Here is a 23503-nt window from a genome sequence, read left to right on the forward strand (position 1 = left end):
CGGACAGAGGAGGAGGGCGCCGGACATGCAGCGTGGCGCAATGCGGCTGTATCGAATGGCGCGGAGCGCGCCCGAGGAGGTGCGTACTCCTGAAAAAGTCTGAGGATCCTGAAAAAGTTTAAGTGACATGTGTTGTTTCTGGTTGGTTCGATGGATAACGGGTCACGTTTGGGTTGGGTGTGCACATTAATATGGTTTAGGATATATAACTAGGTTGACAACCGAAATATTTGAGTACCTTTCATCAGCAAAGAAACGGTCGTTTGACGTTTGCACATATCACCAATTTTTCCTTATCATTTTATCTCTGGTTGACGATGACGCATTGCAACAGGAGTTTGCAGGCGCGCGCTCCCTCAACGCGGTTCTCTCACTTAATTAGTATCCGATTGATTCAGTCAATTCATGCATCTTACGTGCTTTCGGACCATGACGGCTTTGACGAGCGAGCGCAATTATCCGGCGACCACGAGTCTCAGCCAATTTAGGAGGCAAGTTTGAATTCTTATTCCCTCGCACGCCGAACAAATAGCTCACCTAATCCCTCAAACTTTGGCCTGCACCCGCACGTAATCGTATGCATCACTCTCTTGGCGTGATGATGTGACAATAATCACAGGATAAACCTTTTGCAGTTATTTCCCGGCAACACACCAAAAAGACCAGCGCAGCATGCTGTGCTTGACCAAGTACGTACTACGAACAAGTGTCGCCGGCTCATCGCATGCACAACACAGGATCTCTCGTATATAATCCTGAAACCATTTCACTACATATTCCATTCTTGTTTACTGCGTCGATCGTCTAGCTCGAGACATCGTGTGCGCACATGGCGTCGCTCGCTGTGCTCCTCCTGATCCTTTCTGCAGCTCGGGCCTCCAATGCCGCCGCCGTCCGCGTCGGGCTGACGCGCGTCCACTCCAACCCCGATGTCTCCGCCACCGAGTTCGTGCGTGGCGCCCTGCGCCGGGACATGCATCGGCACGCCCGGTTCGCCCGGGAGCTCGCGTCGTCGGGCGGCCGCACCGTCGCCGCGCCAACCCGGAAGGACCTGCCGAACGGCGGGGAGTACATCATGACGCTGTCCATCGGCACGCCGCCACTGTCCTACCCTGCCATCGCCGACACGGGCAGCGACCTCATCTGGACGCAGTGCGCGCCCTGCGGCAGCCAGTGCTTCAAGCAGGCCGGGCAGCTGTACAACCCGTCGAGCTCCACCACGTTCGGCGTGCTCCCCTGCGACAGCTCGGTGAGCATGTGCGCCGCGCTGGCCGGGCCGAGCCCGCCGCCTGGCTGCTCCTGCATGTACAACCAGACGTACGGCACGGGGTGGACGGCGGGCATCCAGAGCGTGGAGACGTTCACGTTCGGTTCGACGCCCGCGGACCAGACCCGCGTCCCCGGCATCGCCTTCGGCTGCAGCAACGCCAGCAGCGACGACTGGAACGGCTCAGCCGGCCTCGTCGGGCTGGGCAGGGGAAGCATGTCGCTCGTCTCGCAGCTCGGCGCCGGCATGTTCTCCTACTGCCTCACGCCATTCCAGGACGCCAACAGCACCAGCACGCTCCTCCTCGGGCCGTCGGCGGCGCTCAACGCCACCGGGGTCCGTACGACGCCGTTTGTGGCCAGCCCATCGAAGGCGCCCATGAGCACGTACTACTACCTGAACCTGACGGGCATATCGATCGGCACGACGGCGCTGGCCATCCATCCCAACGCGTTCGCCCTGCGGGCCGACGGCACCGGCGGGCTCATCATCGACTCCGGCACGACGATCACGTCGCTTGTCGACGCGGCATACCAGCAGGTCCGCGCCGCGATTGAGTCCCTAGTGACGCTGCCGGTGGCCGACGGGTCGGACTCCACGGGGCTGGACCTGTGCTTCGCGCTGACGTCCGAGACGTCGACGCCGCCGACCATGCCGAGCATGACGTTGCACTTCGACGGCGCGGACATGGTGCTGCCGGTGGACAACTACATGATCTTGGGGTCCGGGGTGTGGTGCCTGGCAATGCGGAACCAGACCGTTGGCGCGATGAGCACGCTCGGCAACTACCAGCAGCAGAACGTTCACCTACTCTACGACATCCACAAGGAGACGCTGTCGTTCGCTCCCGCCAAATGCAGCACGCTCTGAAGACAAATGTACAAATACGTGTGTACATGCATGTCTGACTTCGTAGGTGTTTTTCATAGTTTTGTATAGTTTCGATTCTTTATTCATTCTTTTTTTCGGTTGAGTTCAGAAAGTAAACTGTATGCTTAAGATTTATTAAATTTAGAACCTTCAGCGTATCCTCCGACCTAGCCAGATATTAATCCCACTCACCTTTATGCCTCTTACAAAACAGAACTCGCCAAAATGGTTTTGCTAATTCAAAATCGACTAAGATTCTTAAAATCTCATCAACTGATACTAATCTCAGTCAGTAGTCAATGGGGACTTTAGAAAGTTTCAGTAAACATAGAAATAGCTGGTTTTCTCAACCATTTTAGCTATATGCAAGTCACATGATTTTCAAGTTTGGGTAAATCTATTCTCTGGCGGTTGATTCCTTTGTCAAGATTTGTGTTGTTTTGTTTTCTTGTGTTGTTTCACAGCTTTTTAAGCTGATTTTGACTTGCTCGGGTGAGTGAAATTTTCCTTAGAATTCATTTTGACATGCCCCTGTTTTGATAAGTCTATTTTCCTTAGGCTGAATTTTTTATTTTGCATTTCTATTGGGCTTGAAGCTTGTTACTCATTGCATGTTTTCTTATTTGTAGGTGTTTCTGCTTTTGCTTTTCGTTATATTATTTAGTCGAGTTTTCTTTCTTTACATTGGTATTTTTGCCATGCACATTTTTGGCATCACTTTAGCTACCAGTGGCCTAAAAAGTTATTTTCGGACAGTCGATTTTTTCCGTTGATTTCTGTTATGAGATGTTTGCTCTTTTTTCTGTTCTGTTATGTGATGTGTTTTGGGCTGAGTTTTTTTAATGACCACATATTTGGGTTAGTTAATTCCTGTGCGACCAAACCCTCCCTCTCCCCCTTTGCTCTTTTCGGTTTCAGCTTTTTTTGTTTTACTTTATTAGTCGGGTTTTTTCCTTTTGTGCGTATTTTTTGGATGTTGGATGAGTGTAAATGTATACACACATATACTATAAAACATTAAAATATATGCAAAAATTGTACTATTATATTATTATTCTTTGGATACTTTGTTGTGGCATGCCCTACCGCAAATATGACTAGTACACTAGGAGGTCATGGTGAGTACGTCGGTCAATGATAAGGGGTTGCACGCGACTTCGGCAGTCGTCGACAAAGGGGTGCAAACAGAGAATATTATGGATGAGGCGGCTACAATGCATGTGGATGAGGCAGATGTCGGAAAGAAAGTTTATAGAAACGAGGATGAACAAATTATGAATGAGATGACACATCTTAGCAAAGGAAAAGATGAAACCTTGCGTATTCTATGTGGTTTAGGATTTATGCCAATTATACAAAAAGAAAGAGTGCATGTTAAATGTGAGAGCGTTGCTAGTTTAAAGGAGTCCATGCACGTGTATGCACGCACAAAAGTAGGAAAGAGTAGTTTGTTTCCTGACCAACGTGCAAAAGAATATCATGGATGTCTTTGGAGAAATAATGGGACGTGAAAACCATGGAGGAAAAATAGGAAGAGGAGCAGTATTCACGTACAAGGGCAGTGGGGAGCAGAGGGTCCCAGATCTACGACATGGCAGCGGAAGGAAGTGACAGAGGGAAGGGAAAGGAAGTTGAGGATGTAGACGATCTACTAGCGAGACTTGACTTGCATGAAGATGATGGAGATGAATTCGTGTGGGAAGATGATTCGGAGGTCCCAAAGATCCAAGCAAAGTGGCTAGCTATTGCTAGGGTTCATACTACTAAGGGGTTTAGTCCGTCGGCCCTTTACGCGGATATGAGGTCTGCGTGGAATCCGGCAAAAGGTGTGCGTTGGAGGATGATTGAGAATAATTTGTTTACAGTACAGTTTGGATGCCTCGGAGATTGGAACATGGCGATGATTAATGGACCGTGGCTTTTCAGGAATCAGGCGGTGATCTTGAAGGAGTACGATGGATTTACGAATCCCAAATCAATCAGTCTGGACAGGGTTGCAGTATGGGCAAGAATCATGAAATTGTCGGACAACTATCTTCATGAAGCTGTGGTAAAAGGAATGTGCAGAAAGATAGGAGAAATCCTGGAGGTGCAGATACAATTACCGGCGGGTTATGTCGGCAAGTTTGTAAGGATAAAGGCGAACCTTAATGTGCATAAGAGGCTGGAGCGTTTTGTCTCAATTACCAAGGGGGCAAGAAAGATTGGTATCAAGTCCATTATGAGAAGATGCCGATCTTCTGCAACTACTGTGGATTGATCGGGCATTGGCATGAGGAATGTGGGACGGGTGAACATGACGTGTCCAAGTTTGAGTGGGGAGACTTTATGATGGCTGATGAATGGAAGCAACATAGATCTAGCCGCGGTGCCGGAGCAGGAAGAGGTCGAGGCCGAGGGAGAGCTCCTTTCGGCAGAGGGTTTGCAGGTAAAGATGGAAATGATCCTGAGTGGTCGCGCTCAAATGGAGCAAACACGAGTTATGATGGCCATACTAGCTGGAGATGGAATGCATCATATGGGGTTTAGGGGGAACCTACAGATAAGATATCCGTGCAGCAGGACACTGCTTCATTAGGCCTGGAAGTGGATATGGTTGAGAAGGAGCACAGTGTAAGGAAGAGGTTGGCAGCTGATTCTGTGTCAGGAGGGATGCCAAGCCCCCAACGATCTATGGTTGTGGTAGACCCAAAATCTAAGGTTTCCAACATGGTTGAAATGTTTGATGGCAGCAATGAGAAGGGGCCATCCTCTACACCCCAGAAAAATGCAAACAGAAAGAAACATAAAGGGGAGGATGATGGAGTAAATGGAAGTGAAAACTCGGATAATGATAATGCAAGATCGGCGGCACTCTTCGTGAGTGACCGCCGAGCGCAATGAATATTTTAAGCCTGAACTGTCAGGGCTGCGGGCGGTCCGAGACAGTTCAAGAAATCTGCAACTTGGTACAGTTGCATCACCCCGGTTTGGTTTTTTCTCTCGGAGACCAAATTGCCTGCTACGAGAGCGTAGGAGATGAGATTCCGATTGGGTTTCAGGCATGGTTTTGGTGTCAGTAGTGAGGGATTGAGCGGAGGCCTGGTATTATTTTGGAATAGCGATTCAGTGGTCTCCCTAAAATCCTATAGTAGGACACACATCGATGTTTTTGTTCAGAACGATGCCACGGGAAGTAGGGAGTGGCGATTCACAGGATTCTATGGGTATCCGATGAGATCAAGGAGGAAAAGGAGCTGGGAACTGTTAACGTTCCTTAGAAATGAGTATGATCAGCCATGGTTGTGTGCCGGAGACTTCAACGAGGTGCTGGATGAAAATGAACAGTTTGGAGGTGTACAAAGGGAAGAATTAAAAATGGAGGGGTTTCGTGATGCAGTTAATTATTGTCGCTTTACTGACCTGGGCTTTTCAGGCCTTCCATACACTTGGGACAATAGACAAGATGGCAACAGGAACATCAAAGTCAGGTTGGATCGGGGTTTGGGAGATGATCAATTCATGGAGTTGTTTGATAATTCTTCGATCACCCATGTACAGACCACGGAGTCGGACCACGGTGCGTTGATAATTTCTATTACCAAATCAGACTGGGCACAAGCTGAAGGAGGAAATAGGCCGTTCAGGTTTGAGAATGCGTGGACCAGACATGTAAATTATATCCAAACAGTGGAAGATGCCTGGGTACCGACGAGTGGTAGCCTGCAAGAAGTCTCAGATGCATTGGGAGGAGTGAGAGATAGGCTGAGAAGCTGGAGCAGAGAAGAATTTGGCTCCGTGAAAAAACAACTAAAATCTATGCGCCAAAGGCTAGAATACCTGAGAGAAAATTCACTGTGGCAAGGTCCGACTACAGAGGAAAGAAGGTTAGTTAGGAGAATTTCTGAATTGCTATCAAGAGAAGAGGCGATGGAGAAACAATGCTCGAGGGTGACCTGGCTTGCTGAGGGCGACCGAAATACAGGTTTTTTCCATGCACAGACAAGAGAGCGGGCACGAGTTAATAAAATCAAGTCACTTCAGTTAAATGATGGCAGAACAATTACGGCCCAGGCAGAGTTGGAGGGTGCAGCAAGTGAGTTTTATCAATCCCTCTTTATGGCCCAGTTAGATACTCATCTGGAGGAGATCACTGCATATGTTGAACAAAAGGTGAGTGATGCGATGAATGAGAGACTGTGCACACCCATAACTGACACTGAAGTGGAGCGAGCTTTGTTTATGATGCATCCGAACAAGTCACAGGGTCCTGATGGTTTCACGGTTGGGTTCTATATAAAACATTGGCATATTTTGAAGAACTCGGTCTGTAATGCTATTCGACAGTTTTTTGAAACGGGGGTTATGCCCGAGGTGGTTAACAGCACTGTACTGGTCCTTATTCCAAAGGTTAAAACCCGCAGAACTTAACTCAGTTTCGCCCTATTTCGTTATGTAATGTGCTATACAAGTTAGCTTCCAAGGTTCTAGCGCTCCGGCTCCGTCCAATCTTAGATGAAATAATATCCGAGGAACAGAGCACTTTTGTGCCTGGGAGGCTCATCTCAGATAATGTTCTAACGGCCTACGAGTGCATACATTATTTGATGAGGAAAAAGGGTAAGACTGGAGATTGTGCAATCAAGCTAGATATGGCGAAAGCATATGACAGGGTAGAGTGGAGCTACTTGAGGGCTATAATGCATAAATTGGATTTTGCACAAATGTGGATTGACAGGATAATGGCCTGTGTGGAATCAGTGTCCTTCTCAGTTCGGGTGAATGGGAAATTCTCTCAGATTTTCAAACCTACAAGGGGCTTTCGCCAAGGGGATCCCATTTCACCCTATTTATTCTTACTTTGCTCTGAAGGACTAACAAGCCTACTTAAATCTGTTGGTACAGGGCACTTGAGAAGAGGCATAAGGGTGGGTATCCACGCCCCATGGATTACTCACCTACTATTTGCAGATGATTGCCTCATCTTCACACAGGCATCACATGCAGGAGCAAGAAGAATTCATGATATTTTTGAGATATATAGACGAGGGTCGGGCCAACTTGTTAACCGAACAAAATCTGCAATTTTTTCAGTACAAACTGTGATGATGATATGAAGGCAAGGATGCATGAAGGATCTGGTATTGCTACTGAAGCATTAATGGAAAAATACCTTGGATTACCTACTGCTCTTGTTAGGTCCATGGATGAACAATTTGAAGGAATTGTCTCGTCACTTAAAAAGCTGTGTAAAGGATGGACTCCACAATTGCTTAATAGTGCTGGTCGAGAGGTACTTGTTAAATCTGTTGGTCAAGCGATCCCGACTTTCTCGATGAGTTGTTTCCGTTTATCAAAGAACATGTGCAAGAAGATAACTAGCATATTAGCTCGGTACTGGTGGGGAGGAGATGAAAAGAAAAGGAAAATGCATTGGAAGAAGTGGATTGACATAGCCATCCCGAAGAGCGAAGGAGGCATGGGATTTAGAGACATTCAGATTTTTAACCAAGCTATGCTCGCTAAGCAGGGGTGCAGGCTTCTCACAAACCCTGATTCACTTTGTGCAAGGTTACTAAAAGGCAAATATTTTCATGATTGTGATTTTATGGAAGCTAGAAATAAAAGAAATGCTTCACATACTTGGCGGGCCACCTTGCATGGTCGAGAAGCATTAAAGAAAGGGCTGATCAAAAGAGTGGGGGACGGCAACACTATTAGGATCTGGGAGGACCCTTGGGTGCCTGAGAGCCATGATAAACGCCCATTGGTTAAACTCCCAACTACAACTGTGACCCTGGTGGAAGAACTGGTTAATCAAGATAATGGTGGCGGGGATATGCAGAAGTTAGAAGCTAGTTTTGTAGAACCAGATGTATCGATGATAGCCAGGATCCCAATGGGCAGAGCAGAGGAAGATTTCTGGTCATGGTTTCTGTACAGATTTGGAAACTTCTTAGTACGATCCTGCTATAAATTGATGATTGAACGGCGACGAGATGTGGAAGCAGCATCAAGTGCAAGCGGACCGGACAAGCTACTCTGGAAGAAATTATGGAGCCTCCAAGTTCCACCGAACATTAGAAACTTCTGGTGGCGAGTGATCAAGGGTTTTGTCCCTTCACGAGCTGTCTTACATTCTAGGCATATTGAACATATTGGTTTCTGTCAGGCATGTGGGCAAGAAGAGAGTATTAGGCACGCCCTCTTTGAGTGCACATGGGCTAAGCTATTCTGGCTAGAAATAAAGAACAATATGTCCATCAAAGTACCAGAGCTACACCGTGAAACCTGGGCTATGGATTTGGTGGAAGGAATCAAAGTACAGAAAACTGAAGCATCTGTTATCTTTGTGGTGCATGGGCCGTATGGACGGAGAGAAATGCACGTACGCACGGAGAGAGCTCAAGATCACTGATGCAGTCGGTGAAATGGGCTACTGATGTTGCTTATGAACTAACAGAGACTGGAAAGCAGCAGTTGACAGTAATTTCAAAAGAGAAACACAAATGGAAGCCACCAGACCAGTCTTACCTGAAAATAAACGTTGACGCAGCATTTGATGTTGATACACATCAAGGAGGCACTGGATTATGCGTCCGGGACCATGAAGGAAAACTAGTACGAGCTCAGGCAATATGCTATGAGCATGGTCTCTCTGCTATGGCAATGGAATCATTTGCAATTCGAGATGGTACCCAGCTTGCTTTGGACCTTGGGTACAGAAAGGTGATAGTTGAAACTGATGCCCAGAGTTTGGTGAAGTTGTGGAATTCTCCAGATATTGATCGTTCGGAGATTGTGACCACAATGAAAGAAATTCAAGAGCTTTGCCGGAGTTTTGAGGAGTTTCGCTTAAATTTTATTCCGAGAGAGGCGAATGAATTAGCACATCTTTGCGCTAAATTCTGTAATTCCTCTAGAAGACGATGTCTTTGGATAAATTATGTTCCAGCCTTCCTCACGGCTTGTGTGATGAAGGAATGTACTCCCGCTACTTAAATCAATGAAGCTCTTGATTCAAAAAAAAAGTCAACCAACTATGTACGTTTGGAAAAGGAAAATAAAAATAGAAGATTAGAACGTACACGCCAAGGAGATCAGCTGCGGTGTAACAAATCACGCAACAGAGGTTAACTTAATTACGTAATATGGCCTGCATGCCTCCTTTTTTTGGCCGACCAATAAGAGTCAGTTTGTATCCTAGGCTATATATATTATATACTATTGAGACTTTTAGGGATTAGACTATTTTCTAGAGTTTTGACAACGTCGTGTATCGACTATGAAGCGGCCTTCTGGGCGTTCATCTTGTTTATCTTTGTGAAATTTTCGGTTATTAAGGGCCCGTTCTGAAGCGCTTCGTCTCCGCGCTTCTCCGGAAGCGGGCGGGAAGCTGGCCGAACGCCGCAGCTTTGAGAAGCCTGCTCCGCGGAGCAATTCTGGCCGCAGTGCAATTTTCAGGAGCTACTCCAGCCTAGCTTCGCGAAAACCAGGAGCAGAAGTTGCACTTTATTACATCTCAATGCCCTTCTGAAGTGGCATGCATAACGATTCGATATGAGAGGAGCGAACCAGCGTCCTCTCCTGTGGGGTCCTCTTCTTTCTGGCCCACGTTGACGGATGGGAAGTTGCCGCTGCTGCCGAACGCATATAGCTTCCCGTGAGAAGCTGGCTGGCCAAGAAGCTGGCCACTTGGGAAGCAAGGCAGCTTCTGAATGGGCCCTAAGAAGATTACACTTTGCCGAGAGGACTCTCGTGATTGAGGATTTGCTAGCTATTGGCTTGAGGTCCGTCGGCGACGACGGATTACGTGTCGGTTACTTCTACTCCGACGGGAGGTGCCTTGTCAACCGAGGTATTGCTTGTCAGTTGTTGTTACCACAGCTTCAGGTTGCGTGTATCGCTCGCGTAATTGGGAGCTTTCGTCGGTGGATTTTGCTCGAGGTTGTTGCATCGTGAAAGATCGGGCCAAATCAGCGGCGCGTTCGAGGTCGTGCCCTCATCATACTTTAAAAGTGGAATTTCAGCGAAATCGTGTGCAAGTTTTTTTATATAATTTTCTTTGTTCTTAGAAGGTAATATCAATGCCACTAATTCATTGTTTCTTACAAAACTTTATTATTTTCATTGTTCTTGGAGATGTGAATCCTGACGCAGCCATGTAGCCCAGTTGATGTGTGGTGACTATCAGTGTCGTATATCTATTTGTTCTAGCGGCCTGCGGCTCGGAGACCGGGAGATGTGGGGCGACGAGCCCCGTGCTTGTTATTGTTGAGGTCGCTGCGGGTGGTACCTGGCCCGTCGAGCCCATGGTTGTGCCCACTATTTCAGTCATTATTACTTCTTGCGATACTGCCTGCGGGCCTTAGTCTGGGAGGCCTCCCTAGAGTTCGGCTGGATGTCCCCAGTTCCTTCGGATGACTCCAAGAGCAAGTCTGTGGCTTCTAGAATAGTAGCAGCCCCGCATGTTCGTCATCATTGATGAGGGATATCAACTCATAGTTGCTGCTCTTGTTGTCTGAGATCAAAACGACGTCAACCTAGTCGGTGCTGTCGTCAAAGGTGACGCCGTCGATGACGCAGTCTTCCGGCATGTGGGTGATGAGGAAGTTGCCGCAGATCATCGCGACGAGTTGTGAGGTTGGGGCAGGCTGGTGAAGACTTATGAGGTCGGCGCTGAAAGATCGTGGATGTCGCCTAGAGGGGAGATGAATAGGCGCTTTAAAATAATTATGGTTTAAGCTTGAACAAATGCGAAATAAACCTAGCGGTTAATTTGTCAAGCACCAAACCTACAACAACTAGGCCCACCTATGTGCACCAACAACTTATGCTAAGCAATATAAACTACTAGGTGATATCAAGATATATGACAAGAAACGATATGGCTATCACAAAGTAAAGTGCATAAGTAAAGGCCTCGGGTAAGAGATAACCGAGGCACGCGGAGACGATGATGTATTCTGAAGTTCACACCCTTGCGGATGCTAATCTCCGTTTGGAGCAGTGTGAAGGCACAATGCTCCCCAAGAAGCCACTAGGGCCACTGTAATCTCCTCACGCCCTCGCACAATGCAAGATGTCGTGATTCCACTAAGGGACTGTCACACCCATGATGCGGCTATATATCCCACATGTCGGAGCATGCCTTAGAGGCATAACCGCATAGTAGGCATGTCGCAAGAGGGGTAATCTTTACACATCCCATGTACTGAATAAGAAAGGGATAAAGAGTTGGCTTACAATCGCCACTTCACACAATACATAAATATAGCATTACATCATCCAGATACAATCAAGGTCCGACTACGGAACCAAATAAAGAAAGACAACCCCTATTGCTAGGTCCCGATTGCCCCGACTAGGCTCCACTACTGATCAACTGGAAACGAAACAACACAACGAACACGGTCTTCATCGAGCTCCTCCTTGAGCTAGGTTGCGTCACCTGCACAATTATCATCGGCACTTGCAACTGTTTGAAGTAATCTGTGAGTCACGGGGACTCAGCAATCTCACACCCGCGAGATCAAGACTATTTAAGCTTATGGGTAGGAAAAAGGTAGTGAGGTGGAGCTGCAGCAAGCACTAGCATATATGGTGGCTAACTTACGCAAATGAGAGCGAGAAGAGAAGCAAAGCATGGTCGTGAACTAGAAGTGATCCTGAAACTACTTACGCACAAACATAACTCCAAAACCGTGTTCACTTCCCGGACTCTGCCGGAAAGAGACCATCACGGCTACACACGCGGTTGATGCATTTTAATTAAGTTAAGTGTCAAGTTCTCTACAACCGGACATTAACAAATTCCCATCTGCCCATAACCGCGGGCACGGCTTTCGAAAGTTCAAAACCCTGCAGGGGTGTCCCAACTTAGCCCATCACAAGCTCTCACGGTCAACGAAGGATATTCCTTCTCCCAGGAAGACCCGATCAGACTCGGAATCCCGGTTACAAGACATCTCGACAATGGTAAAACAAGACCAGCAAGACCACCCGTTGTGCCGACAAATCCCGATAGGAGCTGCACATACCTTATTCCCAGGGCACACCAGATAAGCTAAGCGTACAGGAGCCGACGTAACCCAAGTTGCCAAGGGATGGCCCTGCACGGTGGTGACGCCCCCGTTTCAATCGTACACTAATCAAACACACAAACGTGTACGATCAAGATCAGGGACTCACGGGAAGATATCATAACACAACTCTACAAATAAAATAAGTCATACAAGCATCATATTACAAGCTAGGGGCCTCGAGGGCTCGAATACAAGAGCTCAATCATAGACGAGTCAGCGGAAGTAACAATATCTTAGTACAGACATAAGTTAAACAAGTTTGCCTTAAGAAGGCTAGCACAAATTGGGATACAGATCGAAAGAGGCGCAAGCCTCCTGCCTGGGATCCTCCTAAACTACTCCTGGTCGTCGTCAGCGGGCTGCACGTAGTAGTAGGCACCTCCCGAGTAGTAGTAGCCATCGTCGACGGTGGCGTCTGGCTCCTGTGCTCCAACGTCTGGTCGCAGCAATCGAGTATAGAAAGGGGAAAAAGGGGAGCAAAGCAACCGTGAGTACTCATCCAAAGTACTCGCAAGCAAGGAGCTACACTACATGTGTATGCATTGGTATCCAATGGAAAAGGCTATCATATGTGGACTGAACTGCAGAATGCCGGAATAAGAGGGGGATAGCTAGTCCTATCAAAGACTACGCTTCTGGTAACCTCCATCTTGTAGCAGGAGAAGAGAGTAGATGGTAAGTTCACCAAGTATCATTGCATAGCATAATCCTAACCGATGATCCTCCCCTCGTTGCCCTGTGAGAGAGCGATCACCGGTTGTATCTGGCACTTGGAAGGTTGTGTATTATTAAGTATCCGGTTCTAGTTGTCATAAGGTCAAGGTACAACTCCGGGTCGTCCTTTTACCGAGGGACACGGCTATTCGAATAGGTCAACTTCCCTACATGGGTGCACCACATTTCCCAACACGCTCGATCCCCTTTGTCCGGACACACTTTTCTGGGTCATGCCCGGCCTCGGAAGATCAACACGTCGCAACCCTACCTAGGAACAACAGAGAGGTCAGCACGCCGGTCTAAATCCTATGGCGCAGGGGTCTGGGCCCATCGCCCTTTGCACACCTGCACGTTCCGAACGCGACCGGTGAGCAAACCTAGCGTCCCTTATACAAGAGAAGGCGTTCCAGTCCAACCCGGCGCGCGCCGCTCAGTCGCTGACATCACGAAGGCTTCGGCCGATACCACGACGTCGAGTGCCCATAACTGTCCCCGCGTAGGTGGTTAGTGCGTATAGGCTAGTGGCCTGACTCAGATCAAATACCAAGATCTTGTTAAGCGGGTTATGTAAGTAACCACGGATGACGACCAGGGCCAGGCCAACCTCTTTCCTAGGTAGTCTCAACCTGCCCTGTCGCTCCGCCACAAGTAACTATCAGGGGGCTGTCGGGAACCCAGGCCCATCACTACCTGGATGGAACCACCTGCCCCTTCAGCCCCCATCTGCGAACAGAAAACATAAGTATGTAACAGTATATAGTATAAGTGCCCGTGATCACCTCCTGAAGTGATCACGACCCAGTAGTATAGCATGGCAGACGGACAAGAATGTAGGGCCTCTGATGAAATACTAGCATCCTATACTAAGCATTTAGGATTGCAGGTAAAGGTAACAACAGTAGTAGCAAAGAGAGGCTATGCATCAGGATAGGATTAACGGAAAGCAATAACATGCTACACTACTCTAATGCAAGCAGTACAGAGAAGGGTAGGCGATATCTAGTGATCAAGGGGGGGGGCTTGCCTAGTTGCTCTGGCAAGAGAGAGGTGTCGTCAACACCGTAGTCGTACTAGGTAGCAGCAGCGTCGATCTCGGTGTCTAGCGAGAGAAGAGGGGGAAGAAACAATAAATATTAAGCAAACAGATGCATAGCGATGCATGACATGACAAGTATCGGTGCTAGGGGTGCCCTAACGCGGTATGAGGTGGTACTGGTGAAGGGGGAAAACATTCGAGAAAGTATTCCCGGTGTTTCGCGTTTTCGGACAGATGAACCGGAAGGAGAAAGTTGCGTGTTTGCCATGCTAGGGATGTGTGGCGGACTAACGGGCTGTGTAACCGGATTCATCTCGTCATTCTGAGCAACATTCATGTACAAAGTTTTTCCATCTGAGCTACAGTTTATTTTATATTAATTTTTAAAGTTTTAAATCATTTTCTAGAATTAACAAAATTAATTTAGTTCTAAAATACATTTCTGACGTCAGCATGACGTCAGCACGACATCATCAGTCAACCAGCCAGTTGACTGGGTCAAACTAACGCGTGGGTCCTACTGTCATTGACTAAGACTAATTAAACATGTTAATTAGTTTAATTAGTTGTTCGGTTTAATTAATCAAAATTAATTAAGTTAATTAATTCTTCAATTAATTAATTAATTAATTATTTTTATTTTCATTATATATTTTTACTCCTTTTTATGGAAACGTTCTAGGGTGTGGGCCCCTCGTGTCATAGAGTCAGGGCCTTAACGGGCGCGGGCTCTGGGCTAACCGAGGCTTCGCCCCGGTCGTGCAGGCGCGTGCGCCGGGCGCCTTAGCGCGCGGTCAGGGGGAAGGGGACGACGTGTGGTCCAACACCGGCGACCGTGGCCGGTGCAGGGCGGCGCGGCGAGGCCGGCCGAAGCTGAGGGGGGCGCGATGGCAGGTGCGCGGGGCGCAGAGGCCCGGTAAGAGGCGGCCATGCGTGCGGGGGCTAGCGGCGAGCAGCGCAGTGGCGGGCGAAGCTGGGCCGCGCGGGCGGGGCGCCGTGGCCGAGCAGGAAGTTGCATCGCGCAGGGCACGGTCGGGCAGCCGCGTACGGCGAGGCGACGGCGGGGGAATGGCTCGGGCGCGCGGTGACAGGGGAAGAGGGGAGGGCAGGAGGGCGCGTGCTCACAGGGGTGCTGCAAGGGTTCGGGCAGCAGGGGGACGAGGAGGTGGACGGGGACGACCGGCGAGGAAGGCGGAGACGGGGAGGCAGGTCCGGTGAGGTGGCTTCGGCGACGTCGTCGAGCGGCGGGGGCGGGATCCACGCGGCAACGACAGCGTCGGCAGTGGCGCGGGCTGTGTTGAGCCCCGATCCAGATCCGGGGGGGGTGATGGCGGTAGGCGGTGGTGACCGGACGACGCCGTTGCGGTGGCGCCGACGTTGGGGCGCCGTGGGGCGTGGTCGACGCGGTCGTGCCCGATCCAGAAGGGGGTCGGGGAGTGGGGGGGAGTGTGTGGGGAGTGGGATGGGCGAGTGGGGGTAGGGTTTCGGGGATGGGGAGATAAGGGAAGTGGGGGTGCCGGTTGGGCCTTTTGGCCGGTTGGGCCTTTTTTGCTAAATGGGCCAAGGGGCCCAGTAGATTAGGTTTCTTTTCTGTTTATTAGTATTTTTCCATTTACTTTTTGTTTATTTATTTAGCTATTGTTTTGTATTTTCTTTTAGCATCAAAATATTTTTGTAAAATGTTAAACCTTGCCATATAATTACTATGCATTATTGTGCACTGCCACAACAAGTTTGGGGTTCAAAATAATTTATTAAGTTTGAGTTTATTTTTAAATGGGATAAAAAGGTGTTGTTGGTCCACTGTTTTAATATCCAGGGGCAATTTTATATTTTGAATTTGTTTAATTATTTCATGACAAATTGTTAGTGAATATTTGCAACCCACCAAACATTTTTGTTTTACCGTTTGAAGAAATAATAGTTTGACTTTATTTTAAATTTAATTTGAATCAGGTTTGGATCAAAGTGAGGTTTAGCAAATTACCGCAATGACATGGCATCATTAAGAGGGGATTACTGTAGCTTGATTATCCGGGCGTCACAATTCTCCTCCACTACAAGAAATCTCGTCCCGAGATTTAGGACCGGAGTAAGGGGGAAAGGGTCTGGTTTAGGTAATTCTAACGAATCTCCTCGGTCTTGGTTGCTTTTCTCGAAGCGCTCAATCCATTACAATGATGTCTTCATTCCACTGCTTCAGGTCATCATTATGAAGTCTTCATCCTTTCTTCGGGGGTTCCATCGTTCTTACGAATAGGTAATGGGGCAGATTGGCAACGACAGAATGCTATAAGGGTAATAATCTGGGATTAACCCATGAATGATCATACGAGTGCCTCTTGAGTTGAACAATTAAAACACATCAAGAGTAAAGTTCGAAGGTGCAATAAGAATTTTCAAGCAGATAGATAGTTGCTCGAAGTCTGAACCTGAGTGAGAAAGGGGTTCAGAGTAGCAAGAGTAAGTATTACGTCTGCTACCAGAATAGAGCACTAGGAAGGTGGCCCATGAATTAAATACGAAGCCAAGCGTGGGGAATAACCATTAGAAACAGGATTGTATAGGAGAATCAGGTTTCGATCCTGTGGAACTATGGGTTATGGGCCCACCGTACGGGATAAAGGTAGAAGGAGTGGTGACATCTTGCATGGTCATGATAACAAGGCATGTCAGAGGGTAGCCCGTCAGTTATGTCGAAAACGACGTCGATACCAAGGGCGAGGGACGAAGAGAACCATTCTCCTGCTCGTTGAACGAGGCGGACCAACAGGCAAAGTTCTCGTCCATCGGTGGTTACCGGAATGTCACAGCAATAGTAACAGGGTCTTACCGTCACGATTGTACACCTAGGTGTTAACTTAAGAAGAAGAATATTACTGCTTAGATCATATAGATCACCAGAAAGGTTAAACAAAACAATGGAAAGGAAAAGGTGATCATCAGATTAAATAGAACAATGGAAAGGAAAATGTGTTTAAACACATTCTTCAGGGGTATATCCTTCCCAAGGACAAACAGAGCATGATATCCACGACAGGATATAATGTAGAAAACCCTTTAGGAAAGGGGAGAGAAATTTCATGACTTTACCCATACCGCGGTGTTTGGATAGTTGAGCAGGAAACATTTAGCATTAGGCTTCAAATGTTCTTTTTGAAAATCATAGTAACATAGACATGCTTCGAGATAGCATTGACATGGTCATCAAGTGAAGATCAGACTTCGGATACACGAAGGATCCATCAGGATAACTTATTAAACAAGGCATTCAATTTCCTCATGGAAAAATGGTTAACCTTGTTAAAAAGGAAACTATAACACTAGGTCCTCCGGTCAGGTGTGCTAGACATGACATCACCTTATCGGGTCATTTAAAGACCAAAGTTATGACCCTTGGACAGAGTTCCAACCATCATATCTGCTCAATATTCAGATATGATTGGTGTCGGGATATGTCAGACTCATGATGCCTGAGAAGAAAAAGGTGCACACAAATTGATGAGATGACATTATATGATTCTCGGGAAATGAACTATGGAAGCGAGTTCCGAACAAGGGTTCATCATTAAGCCAAGGAGAGGATGAGGAGGTGGCTGATGGACTCAGCGATAATTCAACGTGGTATCCAAAAAGGATGGATCTCCACAATTATGTGAACAAGGAGATAACATTTGTCAAATCAAATGATATAATGAGGTATGCTCGAGGAAAACATACATAGTTAATCATTTATTGAAAGGTGCACCCGAAATATGGGCATAGGTAGCATGATCTCAAGGTATAACACAAAACACGAACAAGTTTGTGTTGAACAGAAGACAATAAAGTGGTTGATGATAACACGAATCATCGAGGGGCAAGGATGGTATTGCCCATCAAGAATTCGATATATATATATATATATTTGAAGAGCTTAGGATGTTGATGATAATCACGACACAGTTGTCGAGAGATTTCATGAAGATGTAATCGGTCGGCGATGCCATCAAGTCAAATGATGATGAAGTGAAAAGTTATGGGAGCCAAGGGTACGACACAAACTCGAAATCAAGCTTGCTGTTCAAGATGAAATGATATGATGAGAAAGATCGACGTAAGTTTAGCTCATCGTCGAAAGTTGTGCTCCGGGATTAAGGACCAGGTGGCATAGTTAGAATCGGCACGAGAATGATATAGCCGAGCAGGCTAGGAATGACGTAATCGAGTTCAAACTCATAAGTAATGAAGGTTACCAAGAGTTGTTTAATCGCGGTGCAGACTCGATTCAGTTATCGATGTCTTTGAGTGTTTAATAACTCAGAGCCCGTGAAAAGTTAGAATCAGTGAGAATGTAGTACTTGAAGAAGAACTCATAAGAAGTTATGCAGTTCCGTGATAATCTTGAGATACCAGGGTGTAATACTCGATGAAAGATCAAAGTAAAGGTTGGACTGGTGTATTGATCCACAGAAGACAAGTGCTTAAACTTGCCCAAGAAAAGGATCAAAGATGATCAATCATGGTCGGAACCACGGTTGCAAAGGACCAACATAGATACAAGATGAACTTATAACAAGGGGACCATTATTAATACAAGAAGCTTCCATGATAAGTTCCACATCGGGTCCATAGGCATGAACACAAAGTTCAAGGTCGACTCCCACTTCTCCAAAGCACGACCTTACATTCACTTATCGTTTCAATTATGGCATTAGTGTTGAAAGTTTTACCTGGTGAAATACCAGGTGAGTATGGCCCGTGAAATCTTTCGAGCTCACATAGATTAGGTAAGGCATTGGTTCAACCCATCGGGGCATCTTAGAAACATATACCACAAGCTTCAAGAGTAAATATCACCAGCTCGAAAGTAGAGCAAGGTTGAGAAAGTAGAGGATACAATTTACCAAAGGCATTATGTATCCAAGAGAAGGCTCACAAGGTTATTGAATATGAAGTACGCTGTCGGGTAAAATCCATTAAAGGATTTGTCGGTCCATAGCGGAGCTGATGTGAGCATCGGCACACAACCAGAGGAAGTAACAATGCAAAGGCATTGGATTATTGAAACAACCGACTAATTCAAAGCTCAAATGCAAATGAATTATGATTTCCAAATCAAAGGATCAGAAGCAAACGCTCTGATTAAGAATGGATAAGTTGAGTAAGCTTAGGGGTAAAATCGACAACAATTTGATTGGTCGAGATCCAGCTCATGCTTAATATGTCGTCTGAGCCGAAAGGATGAATTCTAGGATCTGATTGAGGATTGCGAGCATTCGCAACATATTGAATCAATGGACTCAAAATGATAGTGACAAGGGCTGCCAATAAGATTACTATACCTATGGGATTAACCATAATGAAAGCAAGCAAGAATTTCAAGAATAATAGGCAGTCGATGATTTTCGGAAGATCGAATGGTACTTCGACGACTTTTGTGAAATATTTGAATCAAATGGGGATGAGCGAATACCCGATAAGTGTGAGAAATTATCCGTAGGGGTATTCAGGGGGCAAAGAACTGCAAGGCAGTAGGCACAAAGTTTTCTCGGTGTAATGAAGAGAATATTGGGGTATCTTGTAATAACAAGATCAACTGGAATAAAAGTAAGAACGACGGGTGTAAGTATTTATCCATAGGGATATTTTAGTGGTAGGGAATTGCAAAAGCAACGGGCATAAGGTCTCGAGAGAATATCAGAAGGTATCTTCGAAATCCTTCGATGCAGCAGGCAGTCAGCGGTAACACGGGGCTCTCCGGGTGGAAGTGATCACGAGATCCTAATGTTAGAGTTAGCAAAATTCATTTAACCCGAATAGAAGAGAGATCAGAGTCCCAGAGTATAGATGAGGAGTAAAAGATCCTAATACCACCCAATGGCGACGTGGGCCCGTAAGCCGCACAACCATGTTAGTAAAAGTTTTTCAATGACTAGACTCGACTTCGGCCAAGAAGTTGGAAAGGGGGATTCCTACAGATAGTCGGCTCTGATACCAACTTGTGACGCCCCGTTTCAACCGTACACTAATCATACACACAAACGTGTATGATCAAGATCAGGGACTCACGGGAAGATATCATAACATAACTCTATAAATAAAATAAGTCATACAAGCATCATATTACAAGCTAGGGGCCTCGAGGGCTCGAATACAAGAGCTCGATCATAGATGAGTCAGCGGAAGCAACAATATCTGAGTACAGACATAAGTTAAACAAGTTTGCCTTAAGAAGGCTAGCACAAACTGGGATACAGATCGAAAGAGGCACATGCCTCCTGCTTGGGATCCTCCTAAACTACTCCTGGTCGTCGCCAACGGGCTGCACGTAGTAGTAGGCACCTCCCGAGTAGTAGTAGTCGTCATCAACAGTGGCGTCTGGTTCCTGGACTCCATCGTCTGGTCGCGGCAATCGGGTATAGAAAGGGGGGAAAAGAGGGAGCAAAGCAACCGTGAGTACTCATCCAAAGTACTCACAAGCAAGGAGCTACACTACATATGTATGCATTGGTATCAAATGGAATAAGGGTATCATATGTGGACTGAACTACAGAATGCCGGAATAAGAGGGGGATAGCTAGTCCTATCGAAGACTACGCTTCTGGCCACCTCCATCTTGCAGCATGTAGAAGCGAGCAGAAGGTAAGTTCACCAAGTAGCATCGTGTAGCATAATCCTAAACGATGATCCTCCCCTCGTCGCCCTGTGAGAGAGCGATCACCGGTTGTATCTGGCACTTGGATGGGTGTGTTTTATTAAGTATCGGGTTCTAGTTGTCATAAGGTCAAGGTACAACTCCAAGTCGTCCTGTTACCGAAGATCACGGCTATTCGAATAGATTAACTTCCCTGCAGGGGTGCACCACATTTCCCAACACGCTCGATCCCCTTTGTCCGGACACACTTTCCTGGGTCATGCCCAGCATCGGAAGATCAACACGTCGCAGCCCTACCTAGGCACAACAGAGAGGTTAGCACGCCGGTCTAAATCCTATGGCGCAGGGGTCTGGGCCCATCGCGCATTGCACACCTGCACGTTGCGAGGGCGGCCGGAAGCAGACCTAGCCTATCAGGCGTTCCAATCCAATCCGGCACGCACCGCTCAGTTGCTGATGCCACGAAGGCTTTGGCTGATACCACGACGTCGAGTGCCCATAATTGTCCCCCTGTAGATGGTTAGTGCGTATAGGCCAGTGGCCAGACTCAGATCAAATACCCAGATCTCGTTAAGCGTGTTATTTTGAAGTAACCACGGATGACGACCAGGGCCAGGCCCACCTCTCTCCTAGGTGGTCTCAACCTGCCCTGTCACTCCGCCACAAGTAACCATCAGGGGGCTGTCGGGAACCTAGGCCCATCACTACCTGGATGGAACCACCTGCCCCTTCAGCCCCCATCTCCGAACAGAAAACATAAGTATGTAACAGTATACAGTATAAGTGCCCGTGATCACCTCCTGAAGTGATCACGAACCAGTAGTATAGCATGGCAGACGGAAAAGAATGTAGGGCCTTTGATGAAATACTACCATCCTATACTAAGCATTTAGGATTGCAGGTAAAGGTAACAACAGTAGTAGCAAAGACAGGCTATGCATCAGGATAGGATTAACGGAAAGCAATAACATGCTACACTACTCTAATGCAAGCAGTAGAGAGAAGAGTAGGCGATATCTGGTGATCAAGGGGGGGGGGGCTTGCCTGGTTCCTCTGGCAAGAGAGAGGGGTCGTCAACACCGTAGTCGTACTAGGTAGCAGCGGCGTCAATCTCAGTGTCTAGCGAGAGAAGAGGTGGAAGAAAGAATAAATATTAAGTAAACAGATACATAGCGATGCATGACATGACAAGTATCGGTGCTAGGGGTGCCCTAACGCGGTATGAAGTGGTACCGGTGAAGGGGGAAAACATCCAGGAAAGTATTCCCGGTGTTTTCGCGTTTTCGGACAGATGAACCGGAAGGGGAAAGTTCCGTGTTTGCCATGCTAGGGATGTGTGGCAGACTAACGGGCCGCGTAACCGGATTCGTCTCGTCGTTCTGAGCAACATTCATGTACAAAGTTTTTCCATCTGAGCTACGGTTTATTTTATATTAATTTTTTAAGTTTTAAATCATTTTCTAGAAATAACAGAATTAATTTAGTACTAAAATACATTTCTGATGTCAGCATGATGTCAGCACGACGTCATCAGTCAACCAGTCAGTTGACTGGGTCAAACTGACGCATGGGTCCTACTGTCATTGACTAAGACTAATTAAATAGGCTAATTAGTTTAATTAGTTGTCTAGTTTAATTAATCAAAATTAATTAAGTTAATTAATTCTTCAATTAATTAATTATTTTTATTTTTATTATATTTTTTATTCTTTTTTTATGGAAGTGTTTTAGGGTGTGGGCCCCTCGTGTCATAGAGTCAGGGCCTTAACGGGCGCGGGCGCTGGGCTGACCGGGGCTTTGCCCCGGTCGTGCAGGCACGTGCGCCTGGCGCCTTAGCGCGCGGTCGGGGGGAAGGGGACGTGTGTGGTCCAGCACCGGCGACCGTGGCCGGTGCAGGGCGGCGCGGCGAGGCCGACCGGAGCTGAAGGGGGCGCGATGGCAGGTGCGCGGGGCGCCAGAGGCCCGATCAGAGGCGGCGATGCGTGCGGGGGCTAGCGGCGAGCAGCGCAGCGGCGGGTGAAGCTGGGCCGCGCGGGCAGTGCGCCGCGGCCGAGTGGGAAGTTGCATCGTGCAGGGCGCGGTCGGGCAGCCGTGTACGGCGAGGCGACGGCGGGGGAACGGGTCGGGCGCGCGGTGACAAGGGAAGAGGGGAGGGGAGGAGGGCGCGTGCTCACAGGGGTGCTGCAGGGGTTCGGGCAGCGGGGGGACGAGGAGGTGGACGGGGACGACCGGCGAGGAAGGCGGAAACGGGGAGGCAGCTCCGGTGAGGTGGCTTTGGCGACGTAGTCAAGCGCCGGGGGCGAGATCCATGGCGGCAACGACGACGTCGGCACTGGCGCGGGCTGTGTTGAGCCCCGATCCAGATCCGGGGGGTGATGGCGGTAGGCGGTGGTGACCGGGCGGCGCCGTTGCGGTGGTGCCGGCGTTGGGGCGCCGTGGAGCGTGGTCGACGCGGTCGTGCCCCGATCCAGAAGGGGATCGGGGAGTGGGGGGAGTGTGTGGGGAGTGGGATGGGCGAGTGGGGATAGGGTTTCGGGGATGGGGAGATAAGGGAAGTGGGGGTGCCAGTTGGGCCTTTTGGCCGGTTGGGCCTTTTTTGCTAAATGGGCCAAAGGGCCCAGTAGATTAGGTTTCTTTTCTGTTTACTAGTATTTTTCCATTTACTTTTTGTTTATTTATTTAGCTATTGTTTTGTATTTTCTTTTAGCATCAAAATATTTTTGTAAAAAGTTAAACCTTGTCATATAATTACTATGCATTATTGTGCACTGCCACAACAAGTTTGGGGTTCAAAATAATTTATTAAGTTTGAGTTTATTTTTAAATGGGATAAAAAGGTGTTGTTGGTCCACTGTTTTAATATCCAGGGGCAATTTTATATTTTGAAAAATGTTAATTATTTCATGACAAAT

At 47.6% G+C, this 23503-nt stretch overlaps 1 protein-coding gene across 1 annotated transcript; it reads left to right on the plus strand.

Annotated features, from left to right (window-relative positions):
• The first annotated feature begins 658 nt into the window (after positions 1-658).
• On the plus strand, positions 659-2295 carry LOC123185174 (aspartic proteinase nepenthesin-1). Its single transcript, XM_044597153.1, has one exon. The coding sequence runs from the start codon at positions 830-832 to the stop codon at positions 2135-2137; it is 1308 nt and encodes a 435-aa protein (XP_044453088.1). The 5' UTR covers positions 659-829; the 3' UTR covers positions 2138-2295.
• The last annotated feature ends 21208 nt before the right edge of the window (positions 2296-23503 follow it).

This window comes from Triticum aestivum, chromosome 2A, assembly GCF_018294505.1.
Source record: "Triticum aestivum cultivar Chinese Spring chromosome 2A, IWGSC CS RefSeq v2.1, whole genome shotgun sequence".
Lineage (NCBI taxonomy): Eukaryota > Viridiplantae > Streptophyta > Magnoliopsida > Poales > Poaceae > Triticum > Triticum aestivum.

Coding starts and splice junctions, on each gene's coding strand:
- LOC123185174 (XM_044597153.1), top strand. CDS start 830: ATGGCGTCGCTCGCTGTGCTCCTCCTGATCCTTTCTGCAGCTCGGGCC.